The sequence below is a fragment of the Mastacembelus armatus genome, chromosome 2, assembly GCF_900324485.2.
Source record: "Mastacembelus armatus chromosome 2, fMasArm1.2, whole genome shotgun sequence".
In the NCBI taxonomy this organism is placed as follows: domain Eukaryota; kingdom Metazoa; phylum Chordata; class Actinopteri; order Synbranchiformes; family Mastacembelidae; genus Mastacembelus; species Mastacembelus armatus.
This window is the reverse complement of record NC_046634.1, coordinates 7,352,602-7,368,961: the sequence shown is the minus strand read 5'-3', so window position 1 is coordinate 7,368,961 and position 16,360 is coordinate 7,352,602. Positions and strand designations below refer to the sequence as shown.

Here is a 16,360-nt window from a genome sequence, read left to right as displayed (position 1 = left end):
TCGAATTTTCGTCACCACGGTTTCAGATACTTTCAAGAGCCTCTTGCAATAATGAGTGATTTGTTCATTTTGGGATGATGCAGCCCAAGTCTGAGTGTCAAAGTAACAGGAAGGGAAGAACAGTCCAGTACAGTTACAAATTGCTGTAATGCTGTAAACCTGTGTTTAAATGAGCACAGACAGGCTGTGTATCGATCGCTAAGGACACATGACTTAGTTTAACCAGTTTAACCTTAGTTTAATGCTACTGGTGCAGGATAACACTGTAGCTGTCTGAATAGCCTGTTTCCACGATAACAGTGTTTGCCAAAGGCAGGTGGCATGGCTGTCGCCATCCTGCAGGCGGGTCACTGTCAGTGCAAGGCAAGCGGATATACGTTCAACTGGCAGCTGACGTAAACAAGAGCGCTAAAAACAGAAGCTGTTCCAAGCAACCTGCATCCTTTGTGACTGCTACAAGGCTGTCAGCTCCACCTCCTTCATCCAATGCACCTGTAATGTCTTCAGTTTCAGCAGCGAGCGCAGTCCTTCCTTCAGGGCTGGAGGTGAGTGGATGATTTTAATTTTTGCTTTTTGTGTGTGAGAATCTTTTTATTAACAGACCAATTTGGGTTTGGAGCCATAACAAAAAAAAATGACCTCACCTTTTACACCTGTTTGTAGCTTGTCTGCCTCTCCCACCTGAACTTTTATATGTTTTTATTGCTCTTTAGGGAAACACTCATCTTTTTAATTATTGGTTTGGTTCAACACCTGAGAAGGCTGCAGAGAGGACTGTGTTGAGTTACCACTGGTAGGTGCATGCTGTTTATATGCATTATGCAGGTGTGTGTGTGCGTGTGTGTGTGCCAACTAAGAAACTGTGACAAAAATAAGATATATAGTAATGTTTGCCACCAGTGGAATATGATATTGGATAATAACAAGGGTGATAAGCATGACAAACAGTCCACATGTAAGATTTAATGTTCCTGATCCAACCTCTGAAATCCAGTACAACCTAAAATAAGGCTAGTTTGTTTGTTTTAAACCCCAAAGCCAAAGTATTCGCTTTAGCTTTGAAACAACAAACCAGTGCAACTGCAAAAAGCTGAGTCATTGCCAACACAGAGGCTCATTGTATTTCACTCCTGTGCCACTTATGATAAGAATCTTTCATAAAACTGTTTTCACTTAACCTTGGCACAAGTTCATCATATTTGTTGACCAGTGTGTGTTCTTGTTTTTTTTAGACAAATAAATCCAAAATAATTTTACAATATTGTTTGACTGTAATTTGAAACAGATCAAAGTCAGTAGTGATCTTAAAGTATTAGTATGCTAGCCTGTAGTTTTTGAATGAAATGTTCTGAAAACCTTGTATTGACCATGTGTTCTGTTTGGAGAAAGTTCAACATTAAAACCATATAGGAATCTACACTATATGCACAGTAGCTAACCTACTCCACCTCTGTGCTGCTGTGCTACTATAATGTGATGTTATCTGTTGCAGCATGTGTGTTTTATCTGTGGTACCTATTGAACTGGATGGACCCACCAAAGTTGACCATGGATGTTTCCAAGGCTTTCTTGTGATCCGACCACAGTGCTGAGGCAGCTACTTAGATTTGGCAAAAACAGTTTTCTGTCATCACTGTGTGGTGGGACTTATGTTGAGCAGTCTGCCCCTTTTGATGGGATGTTGGCAGGGGAATTAAAAGAATACCTGAAACCAGTAATATGGGCCCAGTTCTCTCTTCAGCAGCAGTGAACAGTTGCCAAGATCCTTTTAATTTCAATGTACGTCAATAGGACCAGGTCAACCCATGATGCTACTATGATGTGTCTATGAATCATTGCTGTGTGCATATTTGCTAATGTGGAGTTCTGTATCTGACAGTTTAGTGCTGTGTGTCATCCTGCCAGTATGTGGTCACTTAGTTGAAAACATGCATCAAAGATGTTATTTATTGTAGCTAGTTTTCATCATTGTATCTATGAGAAGTATAAGTATACGATTATTTGCATAATGGTCATAGTTACTGAAGGGGTTTGCAGTATCTTTGCAGAATAATATGATCAAAATCACTGAAAATATTCTGTGCCAACAATGAGCTACAACTTAGACGGGGCATGTTACTGAGATCAAGTGTTTAGAGTCCCCGGTGCAAGCATTACCAATGTCTGAAGAATTTATGTCCCTGCACAACAATGTAATATTTTAAAGCCTTCCCCACAATGCCAAGAATATAATTCAAGTGGAAAAAATACAAAATCCGTCCATATTAGCTGGATACATACAGAAGCTGCTGGAGCCTGGCAGGGAACATACTGGTTAATTGAGTCAAGGCTTTCTAGACAGAAATGCAAAACCATAACAAACACACACCTTAATAATTTGTGCATCTTCATAGAGTTTATAAAATAGATTTTCCATCACAGTAGTTTTTCCCAAATGTTCCAGTGTGAACACTTCTCACGCAATGCATCCAGGCTTGTCTCTAACCTGGCTGATCAGAGAGTCAGAGGGGCCCCTCCTCAAATCCCCACCGGAGCAGTGTGGCACTCAGAGCCCCTTGACCGAGGTGCTTAACCTCAGTTAAGTCTCAGCATTCAAGCATATGAAACAGCCGTCTATGGAATGCAAAACCATGCCAGTAAGTGCTGCCAAGCCTGCAAGGAGCACAGTAATGAAATAATGAAATAGAGTCATCTTAGAAGCAATGGCCTGTAATGATATAATTACAGAGCAGGTACCCCATGACTTTGTCATGTGTACAACAACGGAGATATGTGGTGAACGTGAACTAGTCACTAATAATTAATCAAGTTAATTTTCATTGTTGCAGTATTAAATCAAACCTCTTCTCTGTCACTCTGGCAAACCAGGATGTTAGCGTTGTTTGGTTTAAACATAAACACCACTGTTATTACTTCAGAGTTGCTGCTACATGTTAATTGAAATATAAAGTCATTAGTCCAGTAGTTCACATATAAACATCCTTTGGTACAATAATTTAACACGTGTATTCATGCTCTGTGAGCAACAGGAATCTGGCTTTGTGTAGCATGCTTAGGTTTGTCTGAGAGCCTGTTCCAACACAGGCAAAGGCTGGATGGACGAGACAGTCACGGTTTGCGTCCAAATGAACAGGGTCTTAATTAATCCATCTCATTAAGGTGCCATGGTGAATGAAGGCTTGGTGGGAATTCACATCCATATAAACAGCAGCAAGGACAGGCCGAGTTGGACTTGTGATTATGGACATGAGCTAAAAGATATCAGACCTGGTTCTCTGTGGTAGGCTTTGCCGAACTTTGCTTGAGTGATGCTGCAGAATCTGGATATTGTGTTAGGTTAGATAAGGTGAGACATAGACGAGAAGATTGATATCATTGTCATGCTGATGATGTGTATAGAGGCAGCATACTCTTCGTTTAGCAAGAGATCAGAGAAGAACAGTTAGTCCTCTGTAGACACTTTGAGCTCTGTTTGTAACACTAACTTTCCAGTGAAGCCCCACAACACCTCATAGGAATGTCCACTGCGGTAAAAGACTCATGTAGGGAATTGCCAATCTTTCAAAGGTTTCAAACAAGGCAGGAAAACTACTTTAATTTCTCACAGTGGGTTTCACTTGAAAGTTGAGTCAGATGATGTCTGGAATAAATGCACAAAAACTGAATCATCATCCAAAGAGTGAATTCATTTTTCTGGACTGGCCATAGCTAATGAAGAAAGAGAGGGTGATGTTGATGTTGTGTACAACACTTTTATCCAAAGACCGGAGCTTGATCTGTGTGATCTGTGATTTGTTTATTTTAGCCTTTGGAAAATTGTGTATTTTGTATATGATGAATCTCTCTCACCTGTTCAACATGCGTGTTAAATGAACAGTTCTTTTACTATGTGCTAATGTTGACAATGGCATCGCCATTTGTGTTCAGAGGAAGAACCAGTATCATAGTCTACGCTGAATTTTTACCATTTTCTTTACATGTTGCAATGATGCTTCCTATTACACACAGTGAGAACCTTGCAGTTCTACAGGACTGCAGTGTTCCACTATGCTGACCACAGTATATCAGTGGCCCACTGCCCTGAATGCAAGACACCAATAAAAGTGGCCATAAAGCATGCAGAAAGTGTGTGCAGCTATGTGCCGGCTCTGAGTTACACACTCTGGCATCACATTTATGGGGATTACAGGTTTGTCAGGATGAACAATGGCAACAGTATTAAGGTCCCTTAGACCTGGGGTTTTATTTGGTCCCTGGGAAACAAATCAGTCTGTGTGTGTGTGTGTGTGTGTGTGTGTGTGTGTGTGTGTGTGTGTGTGTGTGTGTGTGATTTACACACATGTAGGAATTTGTGCATTATGTATAATTGCAAGACATTTTACTTCCTGACTCTTAACCCTTGACTTCTTGATTTTCTTTGGGGCAATTTCCTCTACTAATAAGGAAGATTGAAGTAAATTGTGACATAAATTCATGCTGCACCTTAATTACGACATAGACGGTGAGTTTCTTTTAGTGTTAGAGTTACTATATTGTGCTTTAACTCTCTGCAGTCAGTCTGAATTACAACTTGGTTGTGTTTTGGAAAGTTTGAGCTTTTCCGAACATTTAACTGGAGGGTGCTTTGTACAGAACAAACTGTAAATGTGCTACTCATATCTTGTGATGACTGCATAGAACCCTCAAAGCTGAAACATATGTATGCATGTGTGTATATACACCACAATGCTTTTCATTTTTGTATGTGATTTATACACATATTGATGTGATCTAATATGTCTGAGCAGTGGAATGCAATTTTCTGAATGAAGTACTTAGAGCACAGTGTCAGCAGGAGACTGGATTTGTTTTTTTTTTTACTGTGGCTATAAATGCTCAGCTGAATGAGCACAGGCAATGACACAGGCCATTAAACATGCAGAGAGCTGCTTGAGGTAGTCAAAATGGTTAAGAAAGCAAGACCTTTACATGACAGAGTCCATAAAGCTTTTCTTAAATTTCGGCAGTGGCCTATATGGAATAAGCCAGTGATTTTGAAATTGACACTATATACTCTGCTTGTTTACAGTGCATCCTGTGAGGACTTAGCTAAATATGAAGATCAGGTTCCAGTTGATCAGTGCTGGTACAAACTACTTTCAAGTATAACGTATTGACACCTAAAATGGATGGATTTGTTTATTTTATACTAATACTATAAATACTAAATTATACCACACACACAGGCACAGAAAAAAGCCCAAAACAATTCATTCAGTAATTCAATAAACTGTGGGAGAAGTATGCAAAGATAAATAAATAAAATAAAAACAATTTAGTAACTTTTTTTATTCTAATATCAGCAGTAGCAATGCAAACATGCTAACATTTACTTTAAATATTCAGAGATGGTGTCAAGATAATAACCGAAATGTTTATTGTTTTGTAAGCAAACACTCCAATACCCATGATGCCGTGGTTCCGTTTGTGCGCCAGGTTAGACGCAACCCAGGAGCCCCACGAACTTGCGCTCGTGCCGGGAACAAACCATTCGACCAGCCGAATAGGGGGGTGGTCGCTGTCTAGAGAACTCCGGGAAACGCAGAGGTAGGCTTCTTAACGTTAGATTCCCCGCACTTTCTCCTTTCACGCAACATACCATGCGAAGGTTAATGCGTCTTTTCGCTGCAGGTGATTTTGTAATAAATTATGGAGTAACGTGAGACTCGTTCGCGCCTCTGCTCTTCAATTCTGCAGCGATGGCGTAACGTCATCCTAAAAACCGTTAGACGTTAACGTAAGGTTTTAGGCTGAGCGATAACAGACGTAACGTTAAAGCTTTTATTTCCTAACAAGGTGATTGATTATTCCCTGGGTTTATATTTATCTCGGTATCGCAGTATTGTCCTGGCTCAACAGTGAAACAGTGGTGAGGTCATAGCGAGTGTTAAGGTGTCTCACAAATTGATCTGCATCAATAAATCAGTAAGTCAATAATCATTAAGTGCAGCAGTCCCTGCTTCTATCGTTAAAATATTTAGAAAGAATAAAAATAAGGAAAAATATTAAACCTAAGCAAATGTGTTGTCTGTTTATACCACGAAAGTAAAAGATTATTAAATTATAATCCCGAGCATAAAACTCATAACTTACTATATGAGCACTGATGAAATGATAGACTAGACTATGACACAGCAAGAAACAAAATATCAATAAAATAACTTAGTAGATACAGTTATATAACTACATGTGAGGCTTAGGTGAAGTCATGAGAGAAAAGGTGCTGCAGGGGACAGATAAAGGACACACCCACACATCACAGATAAGTGAGGGTGCCAAAATGCACTTAAGATCTGGTTGTGTCATCCCAGCTGCAAAGATGTGCCTTGTGCCTCTTTTTTGTTTTGTTTTTATCCCTAACTGGTTCTGTTTCTCATAATCTCTTGTGTTTTCGTTTTTCAAGGATGCGTGTTTGTGTCCCTGCAGCATCCAGTCATGGCTGACCAGTTGCCTCCACAGCAAGGGGACCCGCTGCTAGACAAGTGCCACCAAGGGAGCCTCCCTAGTAGGAAAGAAGCTGCCAAAAACAGCCTGCAAACCAGAGGCCAGTGGGGTAGCAAGGCTGAGTTCCTCCTGGCTGTGGCAGGGCAGATCATCGGTCTGGGCAACGTCTGGAGGTTTCCCTACCTCTGCTACAAAAATGGAGGAGGTAAAGCATACGGGACAATTAAAAAGTTCTGTCTTCCCTCCTCTCTTGTCTGTCTGTTATCTGCCTCTTGTGTTTCCTTTTTTTGTCTCTTTTTCTCCTTTTCTAAAACTAGGTGTGACTTGTCAAGCTGCTTGCACTGATATTTTGATTTTGTATTTTTATATCAATAAAAATATATAAGATACCTTCATTAAGATATGAAGATGGCCAGAATGTGGCCATTATATTGAATTTGACCTCTTTCTAAGCTCATATTCAAAAGTTAATTTAAAAATAAAAAATGAGCCTTCTTAAGCACAAAGGTTAGATTGGAGTTATTACTTGGTTTATAGAGTTCAGATTACAACAAAGATGGGATAACATTTTTTTAGGGTTAAAAATAGTATTGAATGTAAAACTGAAGCAGGGCCCCTTCTGTGTTGTGTCCAGGTGTGTTTTTTGTACCTTACCTGTTGTTCCTGGTGCTGTGCGGCATCCCTCTGTTCCTCCTGGAGACCTCGCTGGGACAGTACACCAGTCTGGGAGGTGTCAGTGCCTGGAGGACTATCTGCCCATTATTTGGAGGTATGCCTGTCTACTTATTTCAGTAGTAGACTTTCTTAGGCTTCAGCTCTGTCTGGTGTTGTTCTGTTAAATTGCATAAAGATTATTGTCATTACTGATTGATCTGCCTATTAAATTCTCAATTAATTAATAAGTATTTTTAATATAAAATGTCAAAACCAAGCTGACCTAAGATGATGTACTCAGAGTCTTATTTCTAGGAGATATTGATAATCAAATTGTTTTTTAATAACGTCTAATCAGTCAGTCAACCGATGTGAATATGTTTTTTAATTTTCACTCTCAGACTTTATGTCTCTTCTACTTTACTTTCCCTTGTCTTTTTTTCCTAAAGTTTTAATGCATTGCCACAAGCAATCAAAGCATTCCAGTGTCCACATCAATACAAAACCCATAAAAACAACATGTCCGCAATCAAAAAGTTTGTCATGCTCTGCCAGCTGCATGCATGTGTGCTTCATATTCAGCTTGTGAATCAAGCAGTTCACAAGTGCAGAAGGAAACATGTTCTCTGTCTGCCAGTAAAAATACAGACTTTAGTTTCAGTGTCTTGCTTTCATGGCATCCCGCTATGCAAATAAAGTATAAAGGTTAAGCATGAACTTAACACACACCAGTGAAACAGAATCAGCCCTGCTCAATGTGATTCTTTTTAAGAAAAATCAAACAGTGTGTGAGGGTAGTTAATGTGTACACATGTTCCTAGATAATCCAAACCCTTTAGGAATGGAAGCTGGTTTAATTAAATATGTTGAAGCAAGTATAAAGGAGCTTGCAGTCTTAAGGTAGACCTGTACAGCAGATTCCATGTGTGTGCTTTTTTTTTTAGATGTAAACCTGGACCGCCCATACAGTAAAGGCACTATGGAGGACTTTGATGTGTCAGTCCACCCTGTAATATTTATTCATAGCCGGCAGCAGAATGACTAATTAAGGGAAAAATAATGTTACAGTTGGTTGAGAAGCAGTAAGTTTGTCTGCACATGTGATGGTATTGAGATGAGAACAGCAAGGACATTTGAACAGTGTGGCTTTTTGCCTTTAGTGGGAGTAAACACCTTACCAACACAGATTATAGTTTCTAAACGGAGTCAATTTTTTCCCACCCTGCAGTGTGACTAGCACCTCTCTGCTAGCAGTTATGCTTCTCTGGAAAATGTGAAACACCAAATCACACTGGAGGCTCAAAGAACTTATACAAGCTCAAATATATAGTTTAAGTCATTTTTGTCAGATTCAAGGTTGTTGCAAAGCGAACCTTGATATTTTTATGTGGCAACTTAAGTCAGTAGAATAATAGGTGGACCAGCTAAGGAACACATTATAAACAGAATATGTTCATGTGTGGAGTTGATTTTTACCTTGCAGATGCGTACACACATAAATGCAATGTTCATTATTATGTGGACAGCTAGTTGTGTGAACAGCACGTGGACAAACACTGCTGAACCGTCACGTGAAGAATATGATGTACATACACATATACACACGTATGCAAGGCTCTTTTACCTCTACGCATAAACTTACGCACAAACAAACAAATGCTTTTGTGGGGTTTCCTCTCTGGATTGTGCATTTAATATGTCATCATGAGCGAAAGGCCTGAATTTCATGAGAGGTTACCACAAACAGCTATTTGTCTGGGCAAACAGCCTTCGCTTTCTCACCCACTCAGAACCTCATAAGACCATCATTCAGTCCTAATAAAGACATACTTGATGTAGGCTGCAAGTCAAGTGTCTCCATAAATGGTGGCTTTCAAAAGAAACTCAAGTGACATAGAAGTGACGATAGAATAATTGTGTTTCAGTGCTTTGAAGATCACTTATTTGTGTGTTGTGTGTTCGTCTATCTTCTGATTTCTCCACAGGTCTTGGCTATGCCAGCCAGGTGATCATCCTGCATGGCTGTGTGTACTACATCATCATACTGGCCTGGGCTCTCTTCTACCTGTCCTACAGCTTCCAGGCTGAGCTGCCTTGGTCCCACTGTAACAACACGTGGAATACTGGTCAGTTAAGACAGGAAATTAGAAGTTTCTCTCAGTGCAATAAGAGGCTGCTGTGTCAAACTTTAAGTCTATTGAGTGTGTATTGTCCTGCAGAGACTTGTGTCCAGTTTGAGCATCACAACCAGACAACCCATGTGAGCAGCCTGCCTGAGAATGCCACTTCTCCTGTCATGGAGTTTTGGGAGTGAGTGCCTTGGTTTCTTATTGCTGGATATTCAAGGTCTGAATCGTATAGTGGGAATACTTCTGCCCATGAGGAATAAACAGCAGTGTGTGTTGTAGGCGGGAGGCGCTCCGTCTCTCCAGCAGTTTAGATGAGCTGGGACCAATCAGCTGGAAGCTGGCTCTGTGTCTGGCCATTGTCTGGCTCACCTGTTACTTCTGTGTCTGGAAGGGAGTCAAGTCCACTGGAAAGGTGAGCATCCCCCCAGTATGATGCTTTCACTGCCTCTCCTTCATCTCTGGGAATGGTTTTTTTAACTAACTTGTTCCAAGAACTGTAACCTATTTGCATTTCCACTGTATCTTAGGAAAAATGCAATTAGGTATATTATCAGATAATGTATTTTCAGATTCAAATTTCAAAACTCTTCCTGGGCCCCATTGGGATAGAACATCTGATGCAGGAACTAAATGTAAGGTCTTGTTCTGCTGGTGAAAAGGAGGTAAAGCTCCTGAGTTCTTAAAAAGATTGATGGATTCATAGTGAAGTTCCTGTAGTGGAGACAGACATCCACAATGAAATAACTTTTAGTCTCAGAGCTTCTCTTCATGAACACATGCCTGAAGTATGCTTGTGTCAGTCAGTATTCTCCTTTAATATGGCTAACAAATAAAATATGTGCCTGGGCACTGCAGTCGTTCTGTAGGACTTGTTTGTTGTCTTACTGCCACCATCCAACTTTCCAGGGATCCCTCTTTTTAGTAGCTCATCCCTGTTTGAGGACATCACAGACCTGTCCGTCCTGTTTTCCCCCTCTCTGTGGCATCCTAACCACATCCCTGCACACTGTGTACACTCTAGGTGGTGTATCTGACAGCCACCTTCCCATATGTGATGCTGTTTGTGCTGCTGGTGCGTGGTGTCACCCTGCCTGGAGCAGCCCAGGGCATCATCTACTACCTCAAACCAAACCACACCCGCCTGGCAGATCCACAGGTACACAAACACAAATGTACACACTTTGTGTGTCTTTACACTATTTAAGATTAAAAACAGGAAAAACACCTGTCGGCTGCAAAAGAAACTCTGACTCTTTTAGGTTGTCTGGCTGCTCCTAAAGGTAGGAGGCCCTGTGAAAATAAAAATTGTGTACTGTTTGCTCTGAAAAGTACTTTTTATTTTCAGGTGTGAATCTCGAGAAAGCAGACGTTATTCATTACTTGGGCAACCATAAAGTTCTCGACAGTTACTCATCACAAAGTTTCAGCAGAGAGAAAAACTAGGATATATCAAACTAATATTAACACATTTGTTCGTAATGTCATGAGTTTTTCAACTGCTGTGAAAAACAGTTTATTAAATATGCTTTGGAATTTGTATCAAAAAAATTCAAAATTTGAAAAGAAAGTATTTAAATTAAATATAATCTTTAAAGCATAGGCAGCTTGGTGGGTGAGTGGTTAGCACCATTGCCTCACAGCAAGAAGGTCCAGGGTTCGCAACCCGGCCTTTCTGTGTGGAGTCTGCATGTTCTCCCTGTGCTTGTGTGGGTTTTCTCCAGGTACTCTGGTTTCCTCCCACAGTCCAAAAACATGTATGTCAGGTTGATTGGTGACTCTAAATTGCCCATAGGAGTGAGTGTGAGTGTGTGAGGTTGTTTGTCTCTATGTGGCCCTGTGATGGACTGGTGACCTGTCCAGGGTGGACCCCTGCCTTTCACCCAAAGAGACCTGGGACAGGCTCCAGCAGATCCCTGTGACCCTGGTTAAGGAATAAGCAGGTATAGATAATGGATGGATGGATAATCTTTAAAGCACATATTGATTCTCCTCTACTCTGCCTTTTTGTCTTCCCGCCTGTCTTTCTGTAGGTATGGATGGATGCAGGTACCCAGATATTTTTCTCTTATGGAATCTGTTTGGGAAGTCTCACAGCCCTGGGCAGTTACAACAAATACAACAATGATTGCTATAAGTGAGGCACTTTGTCACATACAACCACACAACAGCAGCCTCAGCCACACAGCATCTCCTTACACTCCACTTCAGACAAACCATATTCATTTAAATGTAAGATGTGAGCTCCCAGTGGTTCCAAGGCTTCCAGAAGGAATGGCTGGAATGGACAGAGAAAACACTTGATACATACACACCTTAAAGAAAATGGATCCCACACTCCAGGACTCACCACACACACTCACAGAAAGAGCTGAGCACTTAACTCTTGGCTTGCATTTACAGTCACAGGCCACAGCTCTATAATACAAGGCCAGAGACCAAGATCAGAACCTCAGTGTAATCTGCTCTGTTTTGAGACTTACTGAAAACACTTTTTAGAATATTTAGTTTGTTGTGTTTCATTGATTAAATGTATGTTTTCAAATTGTGTCCATGTGTTTTTGTCCTTCCAGGGATTCTTTCTTTCTGTGCCTCCTGAACAGCAGCACCAGTTTTCTGGCAGGTTTTGCCATCTTCTCAGTGCTGGGCTTCATGGCTGAGGAGCAGGGTGTGGATATATCCACTGTGGCCCAGTCAGGTGAAACATGATTTTGAGATGGAAGCTGGAATTTCCCAGCTGAAATTGGCAGATGTGAGGAGATGTTTAGGGAAAAAGGCTGAATGAAAAGCAGAAAGAAGCTAACATTTCACAATCAGTATCTATAAAATTTGCACAATGTGCAACAGTGTATGTCATATTTGTATTGTTAGAATAACACAAATACTTCTTTTTTTTTCCTGTGGTGGGATGTGGTCTCAGGGCCTGGTCTTGCCTTCATCGCCTACCCCAGAGCTGTAGCCATGATGCCTCTACCCCAACTCTGGGCTGTCTGCTTCTTTCTCATGATCATCATGCTGGGGCTGGACACACAGGTAGACACACACACACACACACACACCATCTCTGATGAATTACTGTAAGTCAATCTGACACGTCATGTAAAACTGACATCACGCACAATGACCATGTCTCCCATCTGTCACTCAGTTTGTGAGTCTGGAGGCCCTGATGACGTCGATCACTGACCTGTACCCTCACCTGATCAGACGAGGCCACCGCAGGGAGCTGCTTCTACTGTTCATCTGCATCGTCTGCTTCCTGATTGGACTGGTCATGGTCACGCCAGTAAGTTAGCATGGATGGATATGTATATGATCCTCTTTAGATCTACCTGCTTTGATTTTAATGACCTGGAATAATGGACTGTTTTCTCTTTGTGTGTATGTTTGTCTTCACGGTGCAGGCTGGGCTGTATGTGTTTCAGATCTATGACCATTTCTCCTGCAGTGGAGCCAGCCTGCTGCTCCTCTCCATCTTCCAGTCTGTGGCCATCGGCTGGGTGTATGGTACGCCAACTCCTCTCCTCTGCTTTTCTTTCCTTACTTTTCATTTCCCTTTCTTCTTATCTCGTTTTGCTTTCCCTTCATTTCTTATCCTTACTCCTCCTTGCCCTTTATCTGCATTCATTTTCTCTGCTATTTTCCCTCCTTTTTTAATTATAATTTCTATCCTCCTCTCCCCTGTCTTTTTCCTTTAGTTCTTGGTATTCATGGTATTTGTAAGTTCTTTACCCTTCTTCCCTTTTCTTACTGTTCTCATTTCTCATCCTTTTTGTTTTATTGCCACCCGTTTTCTTTCTATCACTGTTCTACTCTAATCCTTCCTTTTCATTCCAGTTCATTATTTCATTTCTTTCTTTCCCCTCCTCCTCTCATCTCCTCTTCTGTAGCTTCACACTTCCCACTCTTTTGTTTTTGTTTTTCTCTCCTTCTTTTTTGCCCTACCTACTACTTTAATCTAACATCGATTTTAAATGGAGAAAATATCCCACCAGCCCATTCCACTACATGCCGGAGTTTAATTTAATTCTTTTAGAGCTCATTAATCTCACAATGGGATTAGAAATGCCGGAATAAATCTCAGAGTTGGTTGTTGTCAGTTTATTTAGAAAATATAAAAAGAACTTTTGAACTTTTTTTTTATTACCAATTAAAGCAACTCCTAAAATCAGATAAACATACTGTCCACTTCCTCCACTCCTTCTGCATTCCACCCAAACTCAGTAGACAGTGGATTAACATGTCTGCAGCTACCTACTGTTGTAAGGAGGCTGGCTCCTGGCCAGGCCCCTGTGTGTCTCCTCTGGGCCCTAAATCAGCCCCCAGGCCCTGTCGCCTCTCAGTCTCAGTCTGGCGGCCGCAGGGAGCCCCTGTCTCAGCCAGTTATTTTAAATGTAAGATGGTTGGAATGCGTATACACCAAGACAATACAATGACTCTTGTATTTCTTAAAGCATTAAGTCCCAGAAAAGCTGTGAAAGGTAAATTAGGAGTGGTATTGCAGGTAACATCAGGTATCTGGCATTTCCAGCATTAAATGGCTGCAGCAATTGAACTGGGTAACAGTGATCAGGACTCTGCAGCACTTTTTATGACTAGGATTTTATAGTTTTTTGAGGACATTAGCATACACTGACATTTTGTTAGTGGTCCTGAAGGACTTGGGATCTAAAACTAGGCAAGATGTTTAACTCCACTTTAGAATTAGTTTGAGATAATTAATGTCAATACCACTTATTTTACTAAATATTACTACTATTACTGCTAACCCAGGCCTTAATGCTGCATAATAAAAACAACATAAAGAAAAATTTCTAATATTCTTCTCTGTAGTGGTGGATACTGGGCAGAAAATACATTTTAAGTCAAAGTTGGCCACCCCTACCAAAAGCAACAATCCAGCCATAAGCCAAACCAAAACACAACCACTCATGGGTCCTGTTTTGGCCACAGGAGCTGAGCGCTTTAGTGCCAACATCAGGGATATGACTGGATACAGCCCCATGCCTGCCTTCAAGCTGTGCTGGAAATACTTGACCCCAGCTGTGTGCACAGTGAGTGACCACTCTCCATTTCTCTGCTTTCACATGTTAGTGTATTGTCTCGTTTTTGTGAGTTACAGTAATTGAAACTGGTATTGACTGTTTTTTTTTTATTATATGCAGTCATTGTAATTAAATTGATTGGCAGGCTGAAGGAAGACTTTAAAATCCCAAACATGTTTACCTGTATACTATTTCACAATTAACAAGTTTCAATTTTTAAAAAATATTTCACCCAACTCAGGAACAGATATCTTCAGCTTCATCGGGAAGGATATGGGGTAAGGTTGCTGTCAAAAAAGACGTGCGTGTACTAATAAACATTCATACATATTGGCCCAAGGTTGTGCATAAATGAATAAAACGTACACAAAAATGTGGTTTTGTAAACTCTCGTCGAGTCAGATCATACATAAAATATGTAGTGCGTGTTCATATGTGAGAATACGAGTCTAAAAAAATAAAATACTAAAATAAAATAATTATAATAATACGAAGCGCAATTTTACGCTTGGTGTTTCTCCTTTATGAACACGAATTGACAACCGCGACTTTGCTGTCAAAAATACGTCACGGACTCGCAGGCCTTATGTATCGAGCAGAAGATACATCGATTTCACAAACTGCGCATGCGTACGGACTGTGTTTGACTAGGAGGCGGCAAGATGGCAGACGAGGAGAGTGCAACAGAGACGGGACGAAATCAGGTCAATAGATTATGTATCTCACATTGTGAATATCATTTTCTTACTATATTGGTTTCGGAAACCGATGCAAAGTACATTGTTATATCCGCGAGAAAAACTCAGATAATGTATTTTGACTAAATCTGTTGGTGAGTTTTAGTGACGCTAAACTACCGTTGCCACAGCAACAGTCTTAAAAAAAAGTTCAGATTGTAACTAGCTAACTAGCTAGTTATCATGGTGCCGATGTACCTGTCTACACTTTGAACGGATATGTTGCTTTTATTTCTTTTTCTAAACTGGATTCCAAATATCTCGAGCAACCATGGACGTGTTGAAGACAGTCACCAATTAACATGGACACATGTTGACCTGAAGACAGATGTTATGGTTAACTGGGGACTGTCGATAGACTGCGTCAGTATTTGATCATGGTGATGACATCAGTTTTTAATAAATATAAAGTATGTTTTAAAGACATGATTGAATGCGCAGTTTGTGAAATCGATGTATCTTCTGCTCGATACATAAGGCCTGCGAGTCCGTGACGTATTTGTGACGTAAAGTCACCACAGTTGTCAGTTCGTGTTCATAAAGGAGAAACACCAAGCGTAAAATTGCGCTTCGTATTATTATTTTGTGTTTTTTATTTTTTTAGACTCGTATTCTCAGATAAGAACACGCACTACATATTTTATGTATGATTTGACTCATACGAGAGTTTACAAAACCACATTTTTGTGTACGTTTTATTCATTTATGCACAACCTTGGGCCAATATGTACGAATGTTTATTAGTACACGCACGTCTTTTTTGACAGCAACCTTACCCCATAGAAGGATACATAAAGTACTGTAATTAAGAGTTTAAATATAATATTTGCAAACATGCATGGCAAACTGTTCAGTCAAGCTAATTTTCACAGCAATGAAGTACATGTCAATATGGAGATTTGCATAATTTTATCAAAAATTGTATGTACTATTACATATACTGTATATGTTTGTAATATTTTCAGTCATAATACTGAAAAACATTTTCAGTCCACCTTTCTCCCTCCTTCAGGCTACCTTTGTGTTTTCCCTGGTGTGCTGGTCTCCATTGAGCCTGGGGAAAGGTCTGGTTGCTCCAGTGTGGGCCACCATGCTGGGCTGGCTCCTCACCCTTTCTTCTGTCTCTCTGCTCCCCATCTGGGCCATTTATGCCCTGGTCACCACCCCAGGAACTCTGCCACAGGTTGTACCAGCATGCTGTGAAACCCTTTTATTATCATGTGCTCCTGATAATCCATTATTAATCCACAGATGTTAAGAACCTACACATGCACAGTGAGGGCAGCATGGTGGCTGAGTGGTTAGCACTGTTGCC

General features: G+C 40.6%; 1 protein-coding gene across 8 annotated transcripts in view; it reads left to right on the top strand.

Moving 5' to 3' along the window:
• Positions 1-384: 384 nt before the first annotated feature.
• LOC113127275 (sodium- and chloride-dependent GABA transporter 2-like) overlaps positions 385-16,360 on the top strand; it is a 28,686-nt gene continuing 12,710 nt past the window's right edge. For 3 of the 8 annotated variants that reach the window (XR_003295407.1, XR_003295408.2, XM_026301706.1), the window contains exons 1-14: positions 5,457-5,586; positions 6,443-6,688; positions 7,118-7,252; positions 9,123-9,263; positions 9,357-9,447; positions 9,546-9,678; positions 10,288-10,422; positions 11,297-11,400; positions 11,837-11,961; positions 12,184-12,296; positions 12,412-12,549; positions 12,668-12,770; positions 14,217-14,317; positions 16,058-16,228. Coding sequence is in view for 6 of the 8 variants with exons in the window: in XM_026301706.1 (XP_026157491.1) it covers positions 6,475-6,688; positions 7,118-7,252; positions 9,123-9,263; positions 9,357-9,447; positions 9,546-9,678; positions 10,288-10,422; positions 11,297-11,400; positions 11,837-11,961; positions 12,184-12,296; positions 12,412-12,549; positions 12,668-12,770; positions 14,217-14,317; positions 16,058-16,228 (1,704 nt within the window). In the remaining 2 variants the exon portion in view is untranslated. Of the gene's footprint in view, positions 546-713; positions 794-5,456; positions 5,587-5,772; positions 5,965-6,442; positions 6,689-7,117; positions 7,253-9,122; positions 9,264-9,356; positions 9,448-9,545; positions 9,679-10,287; positions 10,423-11,296; positions 11,401-11,836; positions 11,962-12,183; positions 12,297-12,411; positions 12,550-12,667; positions 12,771-14,216; positions 14,318-16,057; positions 16,229-16,360 lie in introns of those variants that run through there. The other 5 variants (XM_026301707.2, XM_026301712.1, XM_026301708.2 and 2 more) reach the window with 5 other exon arrangements.